The sequence below is a fragment of the Lithobates pipiens genome, unplaced genomic scaffold (genome assembly GCF_037356315.1).
Source record: "Lithobates pipiens isolate NorthernLeopardFrog02 unplaced genomic scaffold, aLitPip1_a1.2 Scaffold_19, whole genome shotgun sequence".
NCBI classification, from domain to species: Eukaryota; Metazoa; Chordata; class Amphibia; order Anura; family Ranidae; genus Lithobates; species Lithobates pipiens.
This window is the reverse complement of record NW_027507764.1, coordinates 207,054,843-207,072,695: the sequence shown is the minus strand read 5'-3', so window position 1 is coordinate 207,072,695 and position 17,853 is coordinate 207,054,843. Positions and strand designations below refer to the sequence as shown.

At 40.6% G+C, this 17,853-nt stretch overlaps 1 protein-coding gene across 4 annotated transcripts in view; it reads right to left on the bottom strand.

Moving 5' to 3' along the window:
* ELMO1 (engulfment and cell motility 1) overlaps positions 1 to 17,853 on the bottom strand; it is a 568,419-nt gene that overhangs the window by 260,103 nt on the left and 290,463 nt on the right. For all 4 annotated transcript variants that reach the window (XM_077491651.1, XM_077491655.1, XM_077491653.1 and 1 more), the window contains one exon: positions 17,075 to 17,183. In XM_077491651.1, coding sequence (XP_077347777.1) covers positions 17,075 to 17,183 — 109 coding nt within the window. The remainder of the gene's footprint in view (positions 1 to 17,074; positions 17,184 to 17,853) is intronic.

The following is a 17,853-nucleotide window of genomic DNA, read 5'->3' as shown; positions in this document are numbered from 1 at the left end:
ACCCAGTCCGCAGGGCCCACTAAGAGTCCAGGGTTTATGTATTACCTTGGGGAGATGCAGACTAGAATACTGCAATTACTGAGCAGCAAATATCACCTGTGATTTATTTCAGTTATCTTGCAAACCTGGCCTGTTAGTGGGCCCTGAGCACAGGGTTGATGACCACTGCCCTAAGGACTTTCATCCTTCATTCCTGCAATGGAGACTTGGCCTAGGCTGCAATTCAGCTACAGATCTATCAACCAAGATCCAAGTTGATGTGGCTGACAGCAAAAGCAATGCCCCAAAAAACTTGAAAGCAGTCAGCAGCTAAAGAAATAGATCCAAGTGTTCTACTCCAGTCTTTAAACAGGAACATTCTCCCCATCATTGGTTTAAAGCAGAGCCTCCTGATGATAGAAGCATCCAGAATTCATCAAAGAAAGATGAGAGACCTTTCAATGTCTACCTATAATTGGTTATACATGCTTTGGCAAACACAGAGAACTGACTCAATGTCTTCAAAGACTATTTTAGGTATCAGACTAATGCCAAAGATCATCCCAGATTTCAGCTGTTTTTAACCTGTGTATATATACAGAATGTTTTGCATGTTCTCCCTCTCTCTGTTTATTTTTAGGTACAATTACAAGTCTATGGACTACATATTTAATTGAATGTATGTTAAAGTGAAGCTAAAGGTTTCTGGAAGGGGAGTATTTACTATGCGATTTGGTAACACCCACTGTCCTCCCCTCCTGTTTAATGCTAGGTAGTTCAGCCTTAGCCAGACCTTATATTTTTTCCATATTTCCTCAGTGAGTAAAAATGTGTTGGATTAAACTTCTATGTCTTACTGAAGAGTTAAGCTGCCATTGGCTGGTGCCAGGTCAGCAGGTGACCATACAGCAGTGAGTGGGACTTAAAAAAAAAAATGAAAGGTAAAACATTTTGTATAGATATAAAAAAAACATTATAATAACCTTTGTTCTCTTTTTTATAAGTGATCACATTCCCTCTGTTCTCAGCTGCCTAAGCCCTTGTACACACGGTCGGATATTCCGACAACCAAATCCGTCGGATTTTGTCCGAAACTATTGCATACACACGGTCGGACAAAGTTGTCGGAAAATCCGACGTGATTACGTTATTTCGTTACGACGGGACTACGTTCACGCTAGTAGCCAATAGCTTTGGTGTAGGAATTTGATCTGAGCATGCATGGCACTTTGTCCGATCGGAATTCTCTACACATGATCAGAGTATGTCCGATCGGAGCATTTTGTCGGAAAATTTTATCAACAAGTTGGAAAACTTGGTCCGTCAGATACTCCATCAGTAGGAATATCCGACAAAACGGTCCGATCGGACACATTCCGTCGGAATCTCCGACCATGTGTACAAGGGCTAAGAGCTCGGGGAAGGGGAAGGAGCAGCAGCAGCACATTGAGCTTCCCAGTAAATGGCTGAGCAGTGGGGGCATGTCAGGACAAGCCTGATCATGGAGGAGAGAATCCTGAGTTCCCGGCATAGCTAGAGAACTGACCACTGCTTGTTCTCCTGGTGTGGTCAGTTTTTAATTTGGAAAGCAAGGGGACTACCAGGAATGGCAGGTATTACACACAAATGGCAGGTATTACACACAAAGAGAACATGATTTTTCTCATGCCGGTACATGATATAGCGGACAAATATCAGGAATATGAAACGTTGGGGTAATGTTGGGAGCGGGGTATGGTTTTGAAGTTAAGTGAATTGTGTAATTTTTTTTTAAACTTCTCTTTTTCAAATGTCTTTAGGGTCCTCAATATTGCAGAGTACTGCAATGACAATAACACGACTGTATGCACCACTACATTATGAGTGCAGAGCACCACAGTGACACTATCTTAGGGGGGACAGGCTGTGATGTCCTGCACTCATAGTATGTTCTCTATCTTCTGGGTTGAATAGAACAGTGGAATGGAGTTTCTGAAAGGAATAGTGCCAGAGAGAAAGGAAGCCTTACATTTGAAAAGCTTTATTAAATAACCATTTGGAAGCTGGGGTTGGATACTGATTATTAGATTTTAGCCAGAAGAATTAGCCAGAAAATAATGAGTTGGCATTGGAAAGTTGGACATGGAGTGGAGTGTTAAACATGGTCATTAAGGGCCCAATAACACCAGGCAATATTTCAAATTTTAAACACTGTCATAACTAAACAGTTTCTCCTACTCAGTGGGAGAACAAATGAGTTACCCCAATCCAGTTAAAGCTCAAAACAATACTATTTCCAAATCTTTTCTGGCACATGCACCATTAGAAGAAATTATATTAAAGCGGAGTTCTATCCACTTTAACTTTTTCTTAATCAATCTATTCATTTACTCATTGATCAGTTATTTATTTATTTTCCGTCTCCTTACCTTGTTTATAAGCTCAGCTATTGCACTTCCTCTTTCTCCCACCCGCGGCTAGTGATGTAATTTTGCCAGTGGCGCACTGTCTCCTGGGAGCTTGGTGTCATAATTTCTAGGAGTCAGTGTGGATTGCTGCCGCTTGGCATCCTGAGATTTCTTCGTTGCCATCACAATGGGACAGGCACTTCCAACGATGCCACCCGTTGTGATGGCAATGTCAGAAGTGTACGGCGCTGCAAGCTGTAATACTGCGCATGCGCGAGAACGGGCGGTGCATGCTGGTCGCTCAGCTGCACTGTATCCCGAAAGATAGTGCTTGTGGGCTTCATATGACCACAAGCACTATGGAAAATGGCAGGAGAGAAGAATATAAGATATCTTACGATAGTAAATCGGAAATCAAACGGTGATAGATACCCAAAATGCGAGTACTAAAAATATGAGTTTTAAACAAACAATATTCATCCAAAAAATAAAAATAAATTATACAGTTGGAACTCTGCTTTAAGTGCTATCAGTAGATCAAAGTGCAAAAATGCAACTCAGTATCAAATATTTACTACTTAATTTACTACAGGCTTAAGAAAAGACCCCAGAGACTTTGTTTAAAAAAAAACTTCAATTACTCTGAAATTGAGCTAAAAAATGTTATGTATGTGAAAATGATGGACCTTTAAATCATCAGAAATCACACCTTCCTAGTTTACTTTGCAGCTTCCTGTAATTATGCCATTAGGCTGCTTAAATTATTATTACATTCAGCTGCCGATGCAATTTGCATAATACTTTATCCTGATTAGCATGCAAATTTTGGAGTAATATGATTAAATTCAAAATCTTGCTACTTCTGCAACTATTTAACCTGCATGTGCAAATTCAAAAGCATATTATAGTGATATTTATCATGCCATCTGTGCAGAAAATGAAAAATAATTTTATACATCAGCAAAGATGACAGTTGGGGTTACCACTGCAATCCAGATCAGCTGCAACTGAGGATGTGAGTGGTGCCAGAGATTAATATACTCAACAGCAACCTCAGAGGGGAGGTAGGCAGATCCAGCAGGGCTAGGCCTCTCAAGGTAGTTAGTGCACCTATTCCAGCTGGCGAGCCACAATGCTGACAATATCCACTGTCCACTGTTGAAAGTCAAAGGAAACAGCAATGCCTCCAGAGGAAGACCAGATCACCACTGAACCGTGTCGTAGTGCCACTGGCCAAAAAGGTGATGCTGTGACAGGTCAGTTAAAGCTGTGGCCTTCTTTTCCATTTTAAATGTGGAAATCTTAGTAAAGGTATATTGATATGCTAACATGGATTTACTCTGATTGCCTCATCTTTTTTTTTTCTACTTATGTTAAACTAAGAGAAGCCAATTATGATACAGGTACTGTATTGTCTTATACCGGATAGTATCAGCAGCTTGCTGAATACTTTCTTTTGTTGTCTAGAATTGTACTTTAAAGTTCATCTGTGCCTAGACTACAGGGAGTAAAGTATTTGCATATTCTTAATAAGCAGTAAATGTAATTTTAAACAAGCCATCCCTAACAAGTTAAATATTCTAAAAAAACTCAAGCTAATGATTAGTTAGATGGTTAGTGTGAGAAATAGACTTGGGAGGACCTGAAATGCATAGTTCCACTCCTGACATCCAGATGACATCACTTCCTGTCTGCTTAAGCACTTCACCATCTTGTTGGTTTCTGCTTCCTCATATAAACCATCACCCAGCCTGATGCCTGGACTTTTCAGGCTGCAAGTCGTAGGAAGAGGCTCACTATCCCAGATGCATGAGCCGAATGCTCACAGATTACATACAAAAAGTGCCAACTCTTCTTCCCTTGCGAGTTACTAATTTACAAGTATTTCTCAGTACAATTATTGCTGCGCTCAGTCGTCCCTACCACACTCCATGAATCCTCAGTTTTGTTGCAAGCAATGGAGAAAAATGCAAAGAATGTAAGGGAGGATGGCTTATGTCGTGCACTATACTCCAAGATATGGAATTTACAGGTAATTCCTCTTATCTTAATCGTACAGTATAGAACTCAGGCAGAATATTCATTCACCAAGTAATGAATAGAAAGGGTTTACTATGTAAAGGGTAAAAAGATCCAACCTCAGAGAATCAAAGTGAGAACTTTGCAGCCAAATGTTGCTCAGTAGAAGATTGGGTGTCCACTTAGTTAAACTTGAAAAAATATAAACTGAAGATCAGATGGTAGCCTTACACTATCAACTTCAACTTTGTTTCAAATTAAGCACCCACTGATCTAGTGGAACAAGTGCATAGAAGCACCGGAGGAACATTCTATTTGAGAATATAAGTTCCTGCAATTAGATCTTATATCCATCGTGCAATGGTGGACTTTGAAACAAACAGGCTGTCTCTTGCAAGGTTCAGAGAAAAAGACAAATGGCATCCATCTGTCTGACTGGCATAGAAGTCTCCATGTATATTTTAATGGCTTTGACTATGTTAAGGCAAAGAGATTTCCTTAGGAAGCTTAGGAGCAGGGCATAAGGATGAAAGGGCAATGTCTTCATTGAGGTGGCATGCTGAGACCATGTTTGGAAGAAACATTTCAAAGTCCAATAGTCCATACTTGCTGATCCAGCATTACGTTCTGGCATATAGTTTTCTCTTCCAGCAGCTGACCACAAATCTCCACAAGAGGATATACAGTAAAATGAAAAACAAAACAAAGGCAGAGCGCATCTAACAGTATATATAGGTGAACAGGAAAACTTAAATCAATGTAGATAGCTCAGCTTGGGGAGTGGCCGAGAAAACACCAATTTGACAAGCTTACATAGCAGGAATCCACAGTTAATTTCCTAAAGAGTTATTTTAACAACACATCCCAAGGTTAAGGGGGCTCAACAACTACGCTGTTGGATAATGGGAGTCCACATGGTTTAGAGTCACACAAGTGTTAGATAAACAAAAGTCCTAAATGTATGAAAATCCAAATAAACTCAACATGCTTAGGAGAATACATTGCTCACTTTAGAATCACTATAATGCAGCAGATGAAAGACTTCCCTTCAACACTGGAAGATATCTAGCAATGCCATCTGCACAGAACTGGTGAAGAATAGGGATGGAAGAATGGTTCATTCCGAGCATAAGTTCGGGCTGAACTTTCATTGTTCGGGCACTCGACAAACAGCTGAACAAAAGGGGTTGTTTGACCGTTTGATCGCCCCCCCCCCCAACTGACCATAATGCATTGCAGCGCTGAACAGTGCATTGCAAGCCCTGATTCACTGAAGCAGTGAAAGCTTCAGCCAATCAGGGCACAGAGCACTGTCAGAGTCATGTTTGGACACTGTCATCATGACTTTATCCAATCATGGCTCATTCCCGCCTCACAGTATAAAAGTATTCTTTCAACGGCAGCCATTTTCAGTGTGATTTTTGCGTGGCGAGAGATGGAACGGGGCTCTGTTCAGTGCTATTAGTAAGTGAGCTATACTGTGCTATTTTGCTTCAATTGTCAGTATAAAATATTATTTTAGTGTCAGTCTGGGGATATTGTGAGTGTAGTGAGGAGGACCATCATTCAGTTTTGCATAGTGTGCAGCTAGAGTAGGGACAGCTCAGATAGTTTCACTGTAGTGTGGTGAGACCGTGTCATTCATACATACACTAGTGGTGTGTCAGGAATCTTTACATTAGTGTATAGCTAGAGTAGAGCCAGTTCAGATAGCACCAGTGTAGTGACGGTTGAACACCGCCTATTCGATTGCGTTACTGGCAGTTTAATGCCATTTACTTCTGTTGGCATCACTGCCAGTTTAACGCCATATAGTTCTGTGCGTCACTGTATGTTTGGCACATTATAAGGCACTATATTATAGTGTATTCGTGGAGTGTGTCTGTGTAGTGTGAGTACTCAAATGGAAGTGCACCAAACCCCTCTTTACATTGATTAAAGTGCATCTACGTACAGATTTCAACTTTCAACTACATTTGCTTATAAGCCCTACCCCCTCCCTCCCAATAATGTCTGGGAGGACAACAGGGAGAGATAGACGTTGCCTTGGCACTTTATGGGGGCCAGCAACAAATATGTCCACAGGTAAAGGTGGACGTAGTGGTCAGTCCTCAGACAGGGCATCATTTCCTCTGTTCAGGGAGTTTTCCTGTGCTATCCAGCCACAGCATGCAGAGGAGGTGGTGGACTGGCTTACTTAACCTTCCTTATCCTCCTCATTCTCTGTCACGCAAGCAGAGACAAGTGTGCAGTCCCCTGCAGTTGCCAGAGTGGATAAACCTGCCTACCTGTCCACATCTATTCCTGTCATATGCCCAACATCAGCCATTGAGGAGTCAGCTGAGTTATTTGACCACAGCATCAGCCACTTGCTCATTGATGATGCCCAGCCATTACTGGATTCAGATGTTGGTTCTGAGCTTGAGGATGACAGGAACATGAGCCTAGAAAAAGGGAGAAACACTGGTAGACAAATTGATATTCATGTTCCCCAAGCCGCAGCATATTGCCAAGTTGTCTCCAGTGGTAATGATGAAGATAGAGGAGATGGAGATGATGATGATGGTGATGATGATGGAGGTCACTGATGTGAATTGGGTGCCAGATAGAGCAGAGGAGGAAACTTAAGATGAGGCAGCGCAACCCCAAGGAAGCCAACATCAAGAAAGAGTAGAGAGCAGCCACCCTATTCCATCACATTCTGCAGCTGTTATCTCCCGGCCCACTCCCCAAAGCTCAGCTGTCTGGGCCTTTTCAGCACATCTGCAGCAGACTGCACTGGTGCTATCTGCAAACTGTGTCTCAGGCACATCAAACGTGGCAAAAACACCAACCATTTTGGTACCACATGCTTAACAAGGCATTTAACGTCCAAACACTCAGCCCGTTGGCAAGAACACCTAAAAGCCACACGTAAGGGGCACAAATCTGTCCCTTCTCCTCCTCCTTACCCACTTCAGTCTGCCCCTGCAATATCAAGTCATTACCTCTCAGCAGCCTCCAGTGACAGGGATGATAGTATAGCACAGGGTGTCAAGTCCTAGCAGCACACCACCAGATGTAGACTGTAGCTGTCAAATTTCTCCCCATCTTTTTCTGCCCCATCTGCTGCAGCGGAGAAAATACAGTTCCTGCCATCCACATGCCCAGCGTCTGAATGCAAGCTTGTCAAAGCTATTGACTCTCCAATTCTGCTTTCAGCCTGATGGATTCTACCTCCTTCTGTGAATTCGCACAAAGTGCTGTACCACAATGGCAGGTTCCCAGTTGCAACTACTTTTCACGTAAGGCCATTCCATCCCTCTACCATCACGTGGAAAGGAATGTTCTGGCATCATTGGGCAAGGCAGTCAGCTGTAAAATCCACCTTACTGCTGACACGTGGTCCAGCAAGCATGGGCAGGGATGATATATTTTGTTCACAGCACACTGGGTAACACTGTTTGTAACTCGAAAGGATGCAGATCAGGGCTCTGTGCTGTAGCTTGTTGTGCCCCCACATCTCCATACAGCTCCTGCTGGAGCAGACAGCGTGGCATTTTGGACAGGGCACTGGAGGCAGAGCAACAGGAGGAAGAGGACTTTCTTTCCCCTTAAGGCCCACTTTATCCAGACTCGATGTCACTGATTAAGTCTTTTTGGGATGTGGAATCTCTGAAGAACTTCAAGGCTGCCTAGCTTTGGGGGTGTTCAAACATTTCATCTGGAAGAATGTTTTTGGTATAGGTTTCACGGGCACAATTAACACCCAAAAGACCAATTTTTCTGCATCTGTTTGACAGTTGCATATCATTGCAGTTTTTTACAGCAAGGCCAATTCTTGCTTTCATCAAGAGTACCTCTATAGGGTTGTGGTGGGAAGGCACCACCGAAACCCAAAGACCAATTTTTACGCACCCGTTACTTCTATCCAAAGTCAAAGACAGCAGAATTTAACCAAGAAATCCTTAATCTTGTTCCCAGTGCACTACATTGTGGCCTCATGATACACGCTGGCTCCCCAGCTGTTGCTGAACAAAATAAAGGCAGCTTGCAGGGAAAATTTCATTTTTTTTGCTTTATAAATGTAATTATTGCTGCAGCAGATTCTAGACCTGATACAGATCTGCCACTTTACAAGTAGACTAATGCTGCGTACACACGATCAAACAATCCGGTGGAAAAGTCCAGCAAACTCAAGTCCGCCGCACAATCCGCCCGTGTGTAGCCTCCAGCAGACTTTTTTTTACCCAAAAGTCCGGCGGACTAAGAAAGTATTTTTGCACTCCAATCTGTCTGCCGGGCTTGCTTTTCGGCGGACAGTACGGCCGTGTGTGTGCTAGTCCGCCGTACTTTTGAAATGAGCAGACTTTTCCCACGCGGAGAAAAGTCCGCTCATTTTGAGCACGTCTCCAGGTAGCCGGGGCCAGCGAAGGAGGCGTCGCCGGCCCCGCCACCTGGTATGGACTTAAAGGGGAATCTCTAATCCAAAAAAATAAATAAAAAAATCGGCGTGGGGTTCCCCCCTAGGTCCACATCAGACCCTTGTCCAAGCACGCTACCCAGCCGGCCAGGAAAGGGGGTGGGGACGAGCGAGCCGTACCAGGCCGCGTGCCCTCAACATGGGGGGTGCCCACCCCAAAGCACCTTGTCCCCATGTTGATGAGGACAAGGGCCTCTTCCCGACAACCATGGCCGTTGGTTGTCGGGGTCTGCGGGCGGGGGGCTTATCGGAATCCGGGAGCCCCCTTTAATAAGGGGGCTCCCAGATACCGGCCCTCCACCCTATGTGAATGAGTATGGGGTATAGTGTACCCCTACCCATTCACCTGTGGAAAAAAGTAAAAATAAAAAACACAACACACAAGGGTTAAAATAGTTTATTGCACAGCTCCGGGGGTCTTCTGTTCGTCTTCGGGGGTCTTCTCGCCAGACTCCTCCGCTATCTTCTGCTAGCTCTTTTACTAGCGGAGTAGCCCGGCTTTCTTCTTCGCCGCCGCCCTCTTGTTCCAACTTCGGGGGTCTTGTCCCCCTCTTCGGTTCTTCTTGCCGGGCCACCGCGCCTTCTTCTAGCTCTTTTACAGGCGGTGGCCCGGTCTTCTGTCGCTGCTGTCGCCATCTTCTGTTCTTCTCTTCAGATGTTGCCTCGTCGCTTTTTCCGCACACAACGACGGGGACGGGGCGCGCGGTGACTTATATAGGGACATCGCCGAATGATGTCCCCGCCCATTATGATGTCACAGTCCCAGAGGATGCTGTATAGGCGTAAGCTCCAATTGAACCCACATGTATATTCATTAAATATCTTAAACCATTTTAAATAGTACCTCAATGGGGTCTTTTTTGGGCGTTTCAATTGTCCTGGTGCTCAAGAGATGATATGTGTAATTTATATCCCTAGAACGCCTGATGATGCTCCTTGCATGTTGGGTCTCTGTATGTGGTCAGGCTGTGTCAAAGTCTCACACATGTGGTATCGCCATACTCAGGAGGAGTAGCAGAATGTATTTTAGGGTGTAATTTGTGGTATGCATATGCTGTGTATATCTTATCTTAATTTTGCAAAAGAATTGTGGGAAAAAATTACAACTTCAAAAACCTCACCATGCCTCTTACTAAATCCTTTGGACTGTCTACTTTCCGAAAAGGGGTCATTTGGGGGTATTTGTACTTTCCTGGCTTAAATGAGTACATCAAGTGTGATCAGGTGTGATCCATTTTCAATGACCGGCACCATAGCTTGTAGACTCTATAACTTTCACAAAGACCAAAAAATCTGCACTTATTTGGGTTATTTTTACCAAAGATCTGTAGCAGCATACATTTTTACCAAAATTGCAAAATTTTATAACAGAAATTAAGAAAATGCATTTTTTTTACAACATTTTATGTTTTTTTTTTTCCTTTATAGCGCAAAAAATAAAAAACACAGTGGTGATTAAATACCACCAAAATAAAGCTCTATTTGTGTGAAGAAAATGGCAAAAATTTCATATGGGTAGAATGTTGCATGACTGAGTAATTATCATTCAAAATGTGAGAGCACTGAAAGCTGAAAATTGGTCTGATTAGGAAGAGGGGTTTAAGTGGCCAGTGGGCAAGTGGTTAAAATACAAGTGTTGTTAGGCAAAATTCGCCACACTTTTTTAATAAATATAATGAATACAATGCCACGCTATTTTATAATAATCAGATGTATTTTAACAGTATTGTACAGGTTTTTGCAGTATTAGCCATCTTTAAAGTTCCATATTTGTAGAGAATTGTTTTGGTTACAGTATGAAATATTTCTTATGCTGAAATGAAAAATGTTCGTGCTTGCTACCTCCATGCTTTCACTTTGCACATTAAATAGTAATTTACATTGTCAATTATATATCAGAAAATGAAAACTTGCCTAAATTATTCAGTGAGTCACTCTACCACATATCTGAGTAGTTTATATGGTTAAATTACCAAATTTTTCCATACTGACTATTAAATGTTCACACTGACCTTGATGATAATGTAAAAGCTTAGCTAATTCAATAAAGCAGTACAAAGCTCAATCTGATCAGTGTATACTGTGCTAAAATATAACTGGTCATTATGGGCTATTGTACTCCATTTCTCTAATTTTAAGAACAAAAGAACACCTGGTGAATTTTTATTCATATTTCTTTATTGTTTTTTATCATGCTTATATACAATACGCAGGGTTTTTAAGGCTACACAGAACCATTTACATTAGTCTGTGCTGAACAGCTTATGTCTAATGTGCTCACCACACGATGCTGTCCAAAAGTTTCAAAGTACAGTATTATACCATTTATTAAAATTGTACCCTGTAGTTTAGCCATTTGCTATAAACTATCAATCAGCAAAACACATTTCCAAGATGGGATTGTTGGGCGATTTTTCTATTTTTTGGTTCAGTAATTGTTACAGAGATCACTAAACATAAGAACAGAGAGGAAAGCAGACATAAAGGAGATAACCTCTCCATAAAGGCATAGCTACAGGTATGTTTATGACACTTTTCTCATAGGGTGTGATCACACAGGGCATGATTGAACCAAACCATGTCCCAAAGACTCCCTTCCCCACTCCCCTGCTGGTTTGCACTTACACTGTGCTCTAATCACCTCTGCCAGCCAAACCACAATGATCCATGCTTCAGTCCTCCGTGGTCTATGAAAAGTCCTGCGCTCAGGCATGGTTTGAACTCACACTCAAACAAGCTGGACCTCAAGTGAATCGAGCTCCAGGCCACCTCTTCCAAGTTGCCCTGGGCACAGTATTGTATGCTTAACTATACCAGGGCATGGTTCAAAGCACTCACACTAGACAAACAAATCAGACCAAGGGAGCAAACTGTGCCCAAGTGCAGGTAAAACTGCCAGCATGTGTACCCTCATATATTCTATAGCAGTATGATGATCTACAACAGTCTCTATCAAACTTTTTTAAATGGAGGAACCCTTGAAATAACTTTCCGGCCTCACAGAACCCCTGCTAAAAAGTATTCTATCTATAGCTCATTGTATATTGGTGCAATGGTCACTGGGAAGGATGCTCTTTAAGTTTGTAAAGAATCCCATCTTAGATATAGCTAAAATGATCAATGCTGCCATTGGTTTCTTATATAAGAGGCAGACATTTTTGAAGGAACCTCTAGCAACCTCTGGAGGAACCCATGGTAGAGAAAATTCCCTATGCGTTTCAGGACCTTGTTCACACTTTGCGTGTACCATTTTATCTTTACAATTTTAGAGTTGCACATCATTTTCAATAACAGTTGGATATAATTAAGAAAATTGCCCATGCATTTAATTTTAAACCAGTCAAGTAGACATTGTACAGCTGATGGTCAGTTTTTCAAATCTAACTGATCATATCTAACCGAAATCAGAGTTGTATATCTTGCAACCTTTTCTTATCAATTGACAGTAAAATAATCAAATATAGCATGTAAAGACTAGAAATTTGGAGTTTCTCTATTGCTCCTCTACAAAAGAAAAGAATTAAAGATTCTAATTGTGCACATTCTGCTGACATGCAATCCACTTTCATAGCTTTTCAAAGAAAGTGTGATGCGCAAAAGATAAAACCGACTAGCTACACACTGTCCATGTAATGATGTGTTTTACAGCTTGGTTACACTGATAAAACAGGCTTTATCGTCAACTAAAAAGAAGAAATAAAAAGCAAGCTGGGAAATGTAGTCTAATTAGAAGCGATAGCCATGGTTGAATACTCAAAACTACAGTACATTCATCATTTATACACATACTGGGAGTGTTTAGTGCGTTTCCCAATATTCAGCCTAAGATCTTCAGGATTAAACTTAAAGAGTAACTCCACTTTTGTTGAGAAAAAAAAACATCCCCCTGTGGATGATCTATGCACATTGCATGGATTTTAACAAACTTTGTTGCAGATTCCTACCTTTTTGTATTCTGAAGTAATAGCTGTTTGTGTGTGTCCATGTTCTCAGGGAATCTGCATGGGAGTGGTTTTATAATTAGCAATCAGCTGCTGCACCTGCAGGGCTCTAATGAGGAAATTGGCAAGGTCTGCATCCCTTTAGACGTGTTTTCCTTTGGAAGTATCTCACCAAAAATGACATTTTTGTCATTTTTGTCAAAGTGGAGTTACTCTTTAAAGCATAATTAACCAATAGATGAAATTAGCCAGCAACCCAGTACGTTCCAAGTTCTAAATTCTTTATTAGGCTACATTAAAAGTGGGAAAAAATGGCTAACATGTTTTGGCCACGATAGCCATCTTCAAAAAAAGCATAGTTAAACCTAACATAAAAAAATGTTACATATTTTAGCTTACCCCTCCATATATGTGGTGGCTTCATTCCTGATCTTTTTCCTGGCTTCTTCCATTATTCAGTTTAGAAAACATACTTCCTATTCTAGAGTGACAGCGCTCACTCATCATACTATATTTATGGAAGACCATAGTTACCCTATGACAGGACTACAGAACAACTTCCTCCATCCTCATTCCTATAGCATAGAAAGAGATGTTCTGTAGTTCACCAATTTGAACTGGAAAGGCTGATAACACTGATCAAGATTTCAGTTCACAGGAAGTTAGGAGCTCACTGGACTGGCAGGGTCATCGTGTATTTTTTGTACCTGCAGAATTTGAACCGAATTTGAAAAAAAGAAAACAAATGCAGTTACCACATCCAAGGCCTAGTCTGCAATGTAAACCATTTTGTTCTTGGGTTTAGCTATTCTTTGACACTACATTTTATCATTATGGGGCATTTACATTTGTGTTACACCTGTTGTGAAATGAATATGGCTAGGCATAGGACACAGATCATGTGATGTATGGGACAGTAAAATCAGACATATGTTTTTATGCACATCTGCCAATGTGCGCCCTATTGTGCAACTGTTTCAAGTGTTTCCTTCACAATTTGAATGTTTATGACTAACTAGGCCAGGGAAGTGTAGTGTGAAACACACAAGTATTATACGTTACTGCATTACTGTATTCAATATTGCACTCATACTATTTTAATGAAATATGTCCCTTTTATCCAGTTTGTATTTGAAACGGTAGCAGACATTGTTTTGGTTGTTAACTGCTCTGTACTCTAAATATGCCCTTGCTTTGACATCATCTCTTGAAAATGGTCTACAGAACAAGATAAAATAAAACAGAACAATAAAATGATTTCAACAGATATCTCTCATTCTTATTAGTCTTATTACCAAAGACCTTGTTTGGTTATTTTTGCCTAGAATGTTACAATTTGTGATCGTGCTCCTTGTAGGATCACTTTGTACCCGCCATGACATAGGGGTAGGGCTCAGCGGGCAGGACAGGAGGGGGCTTTGTGTATTTCCCTACAACTTATTTGAATCTGGGAATATTAGAGCACATGGCAGCCAGTTAAATGATAAAATGTGACTGGCATAAATAGAGTCCTAGGACACATCATCGATGTGCCTGCACACATGGCTGCTTGTCTCCAATCTAGAATGGGATCAATCATGAAGAGTATTTTTTTGGCCTTATGTTAGGAATGGTCTTTTCCATTGAATTAAATGACTGGCTGTAATATAATTAGGTCCAAAATTACTTTTTTTCAGGCAGAACTAAAATACTATTGTCTCTCTCTCTATAATCAAAGTTAAATTATGCATAGTTTAGTACTAGCTAAATTATCTTTGTTTGGCAAAATAAGCTACTTAACCCCTAGGCTGGCAGTGTGTACAACATGACCCAGAAAACCATATGACCGCTTTATGCTGAAACACCAAGTGCACATCTAAACCCAAAAATAAAAATGTACCAGTCCTTAGATATGGTTTCTGCAACAGTTTTCTTTTTAAAGGCTTTTCTCCCTTTATTTCACCTGCCAATGTTATCAGTAACACACTTCCAATGCTAGGGAGAGAACACTAAGGCCTGGTTCACACCTATGCATTTTTTATGTGCATTTTCCATTTTGTAGAAACACTATACAGTTCATTTAGCATGGATCCCTATGGATGTAGTTCACATCTGTGAATTTTATGGAAAGGGCCATGGACTTTGTTCTGGTTTTTGGTTCCATAGTCTTCAATGGATCAAAAACATGTATTGCAAAATGCACCAGGATTATGCAAACTGTAACCTGCATAGGTGTGAATCAGGCCTTAGTCACTGTACTGTATCTATGGAAGAACAGTATTGTCACCATAGGCTGTCCTGTTTTGGACTACAAATGCCCCCCCCCCCCCTTATCTTCTGCTCCATTACATGGGAGGAGAAGTTGTGTAGTTCACAGAAGATAGCTGTACGGCTAATAACATTGTTCGTGATTTCAGTTCAAGACACAGGAAGTTACACAATGTGCTTTTTTTGCCTTCTTCTGGATCAACTGTTGGTATGGGATTGTATATATGGTGGTTTTGTGTGTGTGTGTGTGTGTGTGTGTGTGTGTGTGTGTGTGTGTGTGTGTGTGTGTGTGTGTGTGTGTGTGTTTTCTTGGGGTGGGTTTTCTGTTGGTTGAACTGGATGTGTCTTTTCTCAAGCAAATCTAAGGCCTGATAACTGCCACTGATAAGCAATACATTACATTTTTGTTCTTCTGTAATAAGCGTTAACGTAGACTTCCTCTCCTATGTGTTATGCTATTGTAAAACGTAACCATGTATCCTATGCTGTACCAGAGCACGATGAGCAGTATGTTGATAGCTTTTAGCACTTATAATACAATTTATCCTTTAGTCATTTGACTGAATAAGTTAACAAAAACAAAAAAAAGACGGTCTGCATCCTTAAGTAGAAACTGCTGGAACAGGCAGTCCAGCAGCCCCATATACAGACAGCAAGACTTCTGTGATAGGATAGTTCAGCTTTAATGGCCGACAGTTAAAAAAAAATAAAAAAGCAGCCGCAAATATTTCCAGATTTACACTGGAGCATCATTAGGCAGAATGAAATCTGAGGACACACAATGCAGCAATAAATATGAGTTACTGGAGTATGCTGTATACAAAGTACCAGTGAGAATAACAGAACTGAAGTCATAGCACATCAGATCATAGTTCTTTCTGACACTGTGCTAAAAAGCTGTAAACTTAATTGGAATCATTTTAAGTCTATGAAGGGCTTTGGAGCACAGCACACAATTTGTATGCATACTGTTGTCTGGTTATCTTTTACATCTTTATAAATCAATACACATTACAACAGTGACATTTTACAGAAGATAAATCCAGAAAGTGATGGCTAATCCATGGGCTTGGCTAATAATGTGCTATGGCTGATTAAATTTGAGTATTTAATACTTTTCAGCAGAAGTAGAAGAAATAGCAATGCATGAAGGCAAGATAAACTACAAACTCATAAAAGACTGGTTTGGATGTCAAATATATCTTACGAAGAAACCTTTATTTATCAAATTTATCAAAAATGTATCTAAATGTAAACATTGCTTTACCTATTTCTCTTTCATTCCCAGGACAGGTTATAAATTTAAATATGTAAGTGTTTATAATTGTCACTGTAGGTTCTCAAATTTTCCGACAACAAAGGAAAGTCCGATCATGTCTGACGCACAAAAGTCCACGTATGCTCGGAATCAAGCAGAAGGGGCCGCACTGGCTATTGAACTTCCTTTTTATAGTCCTGTTGTACGTCACCGTTCTTGACATTCGCAATTTCCGACAACATTTGTGGAACCATGTATAGACACGTTTGAGCCAACATCCTTCGGAAAAAATCCATGGTTTTGTTGTCGGAAAATACAATCGCGTTTACAGGGCATAAGGCCCCATACACACTATTAGATTTTCTGCAGATTTTTGTCTTCAGATTTACCAAAACTATATAATATGAGGTCCAACCTTAAGAGTTTCAATTTGTATGCAATCAGGCAGGCCCTTGCACTACATGGTTTTGGTAAATCTGAAGACAAAAATCTGCAGAAAATCTAATAGTGTGTATGGAGTCTAAGTATAAATGATACAGAAAGACTTTTCAATGCATCAAGTCTTCACATCAAATACTATCTGACTTTTGTAGATAACATCTTACCAAAATAGGCAAAGATAAAGATACATGCCTATAATAAAACCAAGTGTGCCAACGCATCTAATGGTGCTCCACAATGGGTTTTAAAATGCTCTGGTATGCCCGTGTGGAAAGGGTGTAAGTAACATTCGGGGCCACTTTCTGGTAAACTGTGAAAAAGCATCAATTCAGGTACTCACGTAGCTCTCCCACTTTGAGGATTTCACAGAGCATCTTGGTTAGTTCTATACTACTGCGACCAAAAGGGCACTCATGCTTATCTTCTCGACTGCTGTTTTCCAATACAATCTGAAAAGATAAATTTCATTTTAACACATATTACCACCAATATGCATGTTAGTTCCAATCAAAGATCTTATTTACTTTAACCACTTGCCTACCAGGCCAATTCTAACATTTCTCTCCTACATGTAAAAATCATAATTTTTTTGGTAGAAAATTACATAGAACCCCCAAACATTATATATGTTTTCTTGGCAAAGACCCTAGAGAATACAATGGCGGTCATTGCAACTTTTTATCTCGCACAGTATTTGCACAGCAATTTTTCAAATGTGTTTTTTTTGGGATAAAAACAGTTTTGTGCTTTTAAACAAAAAAGTGAAATATTAAATTACGCCAAGTAAATAGATACCCAACATGTCACGCTTCAAAATTGCACACGCTCGTGGAATAGCGCCAAACTTGACTACTTAAAAATCCTTAAAGGCAACGCTTTAAATTTTTTTACTGGTTATGCTTTGAGTTACAGCGGAGGTCTTGGGCCAAAATTATTGCTCTTGCTCTAACGTTCACGGCGATATCTCACATGTGTGGTTTGAACACCGTTTTCAAATGTGGGCGGGACTTACGTATGCGCTTGCTTCTGCATTCGAGCTCACGGGGACAGGGGCGCTTTAAAAAAAAAAATTTATTGTTAATTGTACTTTATTTTAACTTGATACTTTTTTTCCCCAAA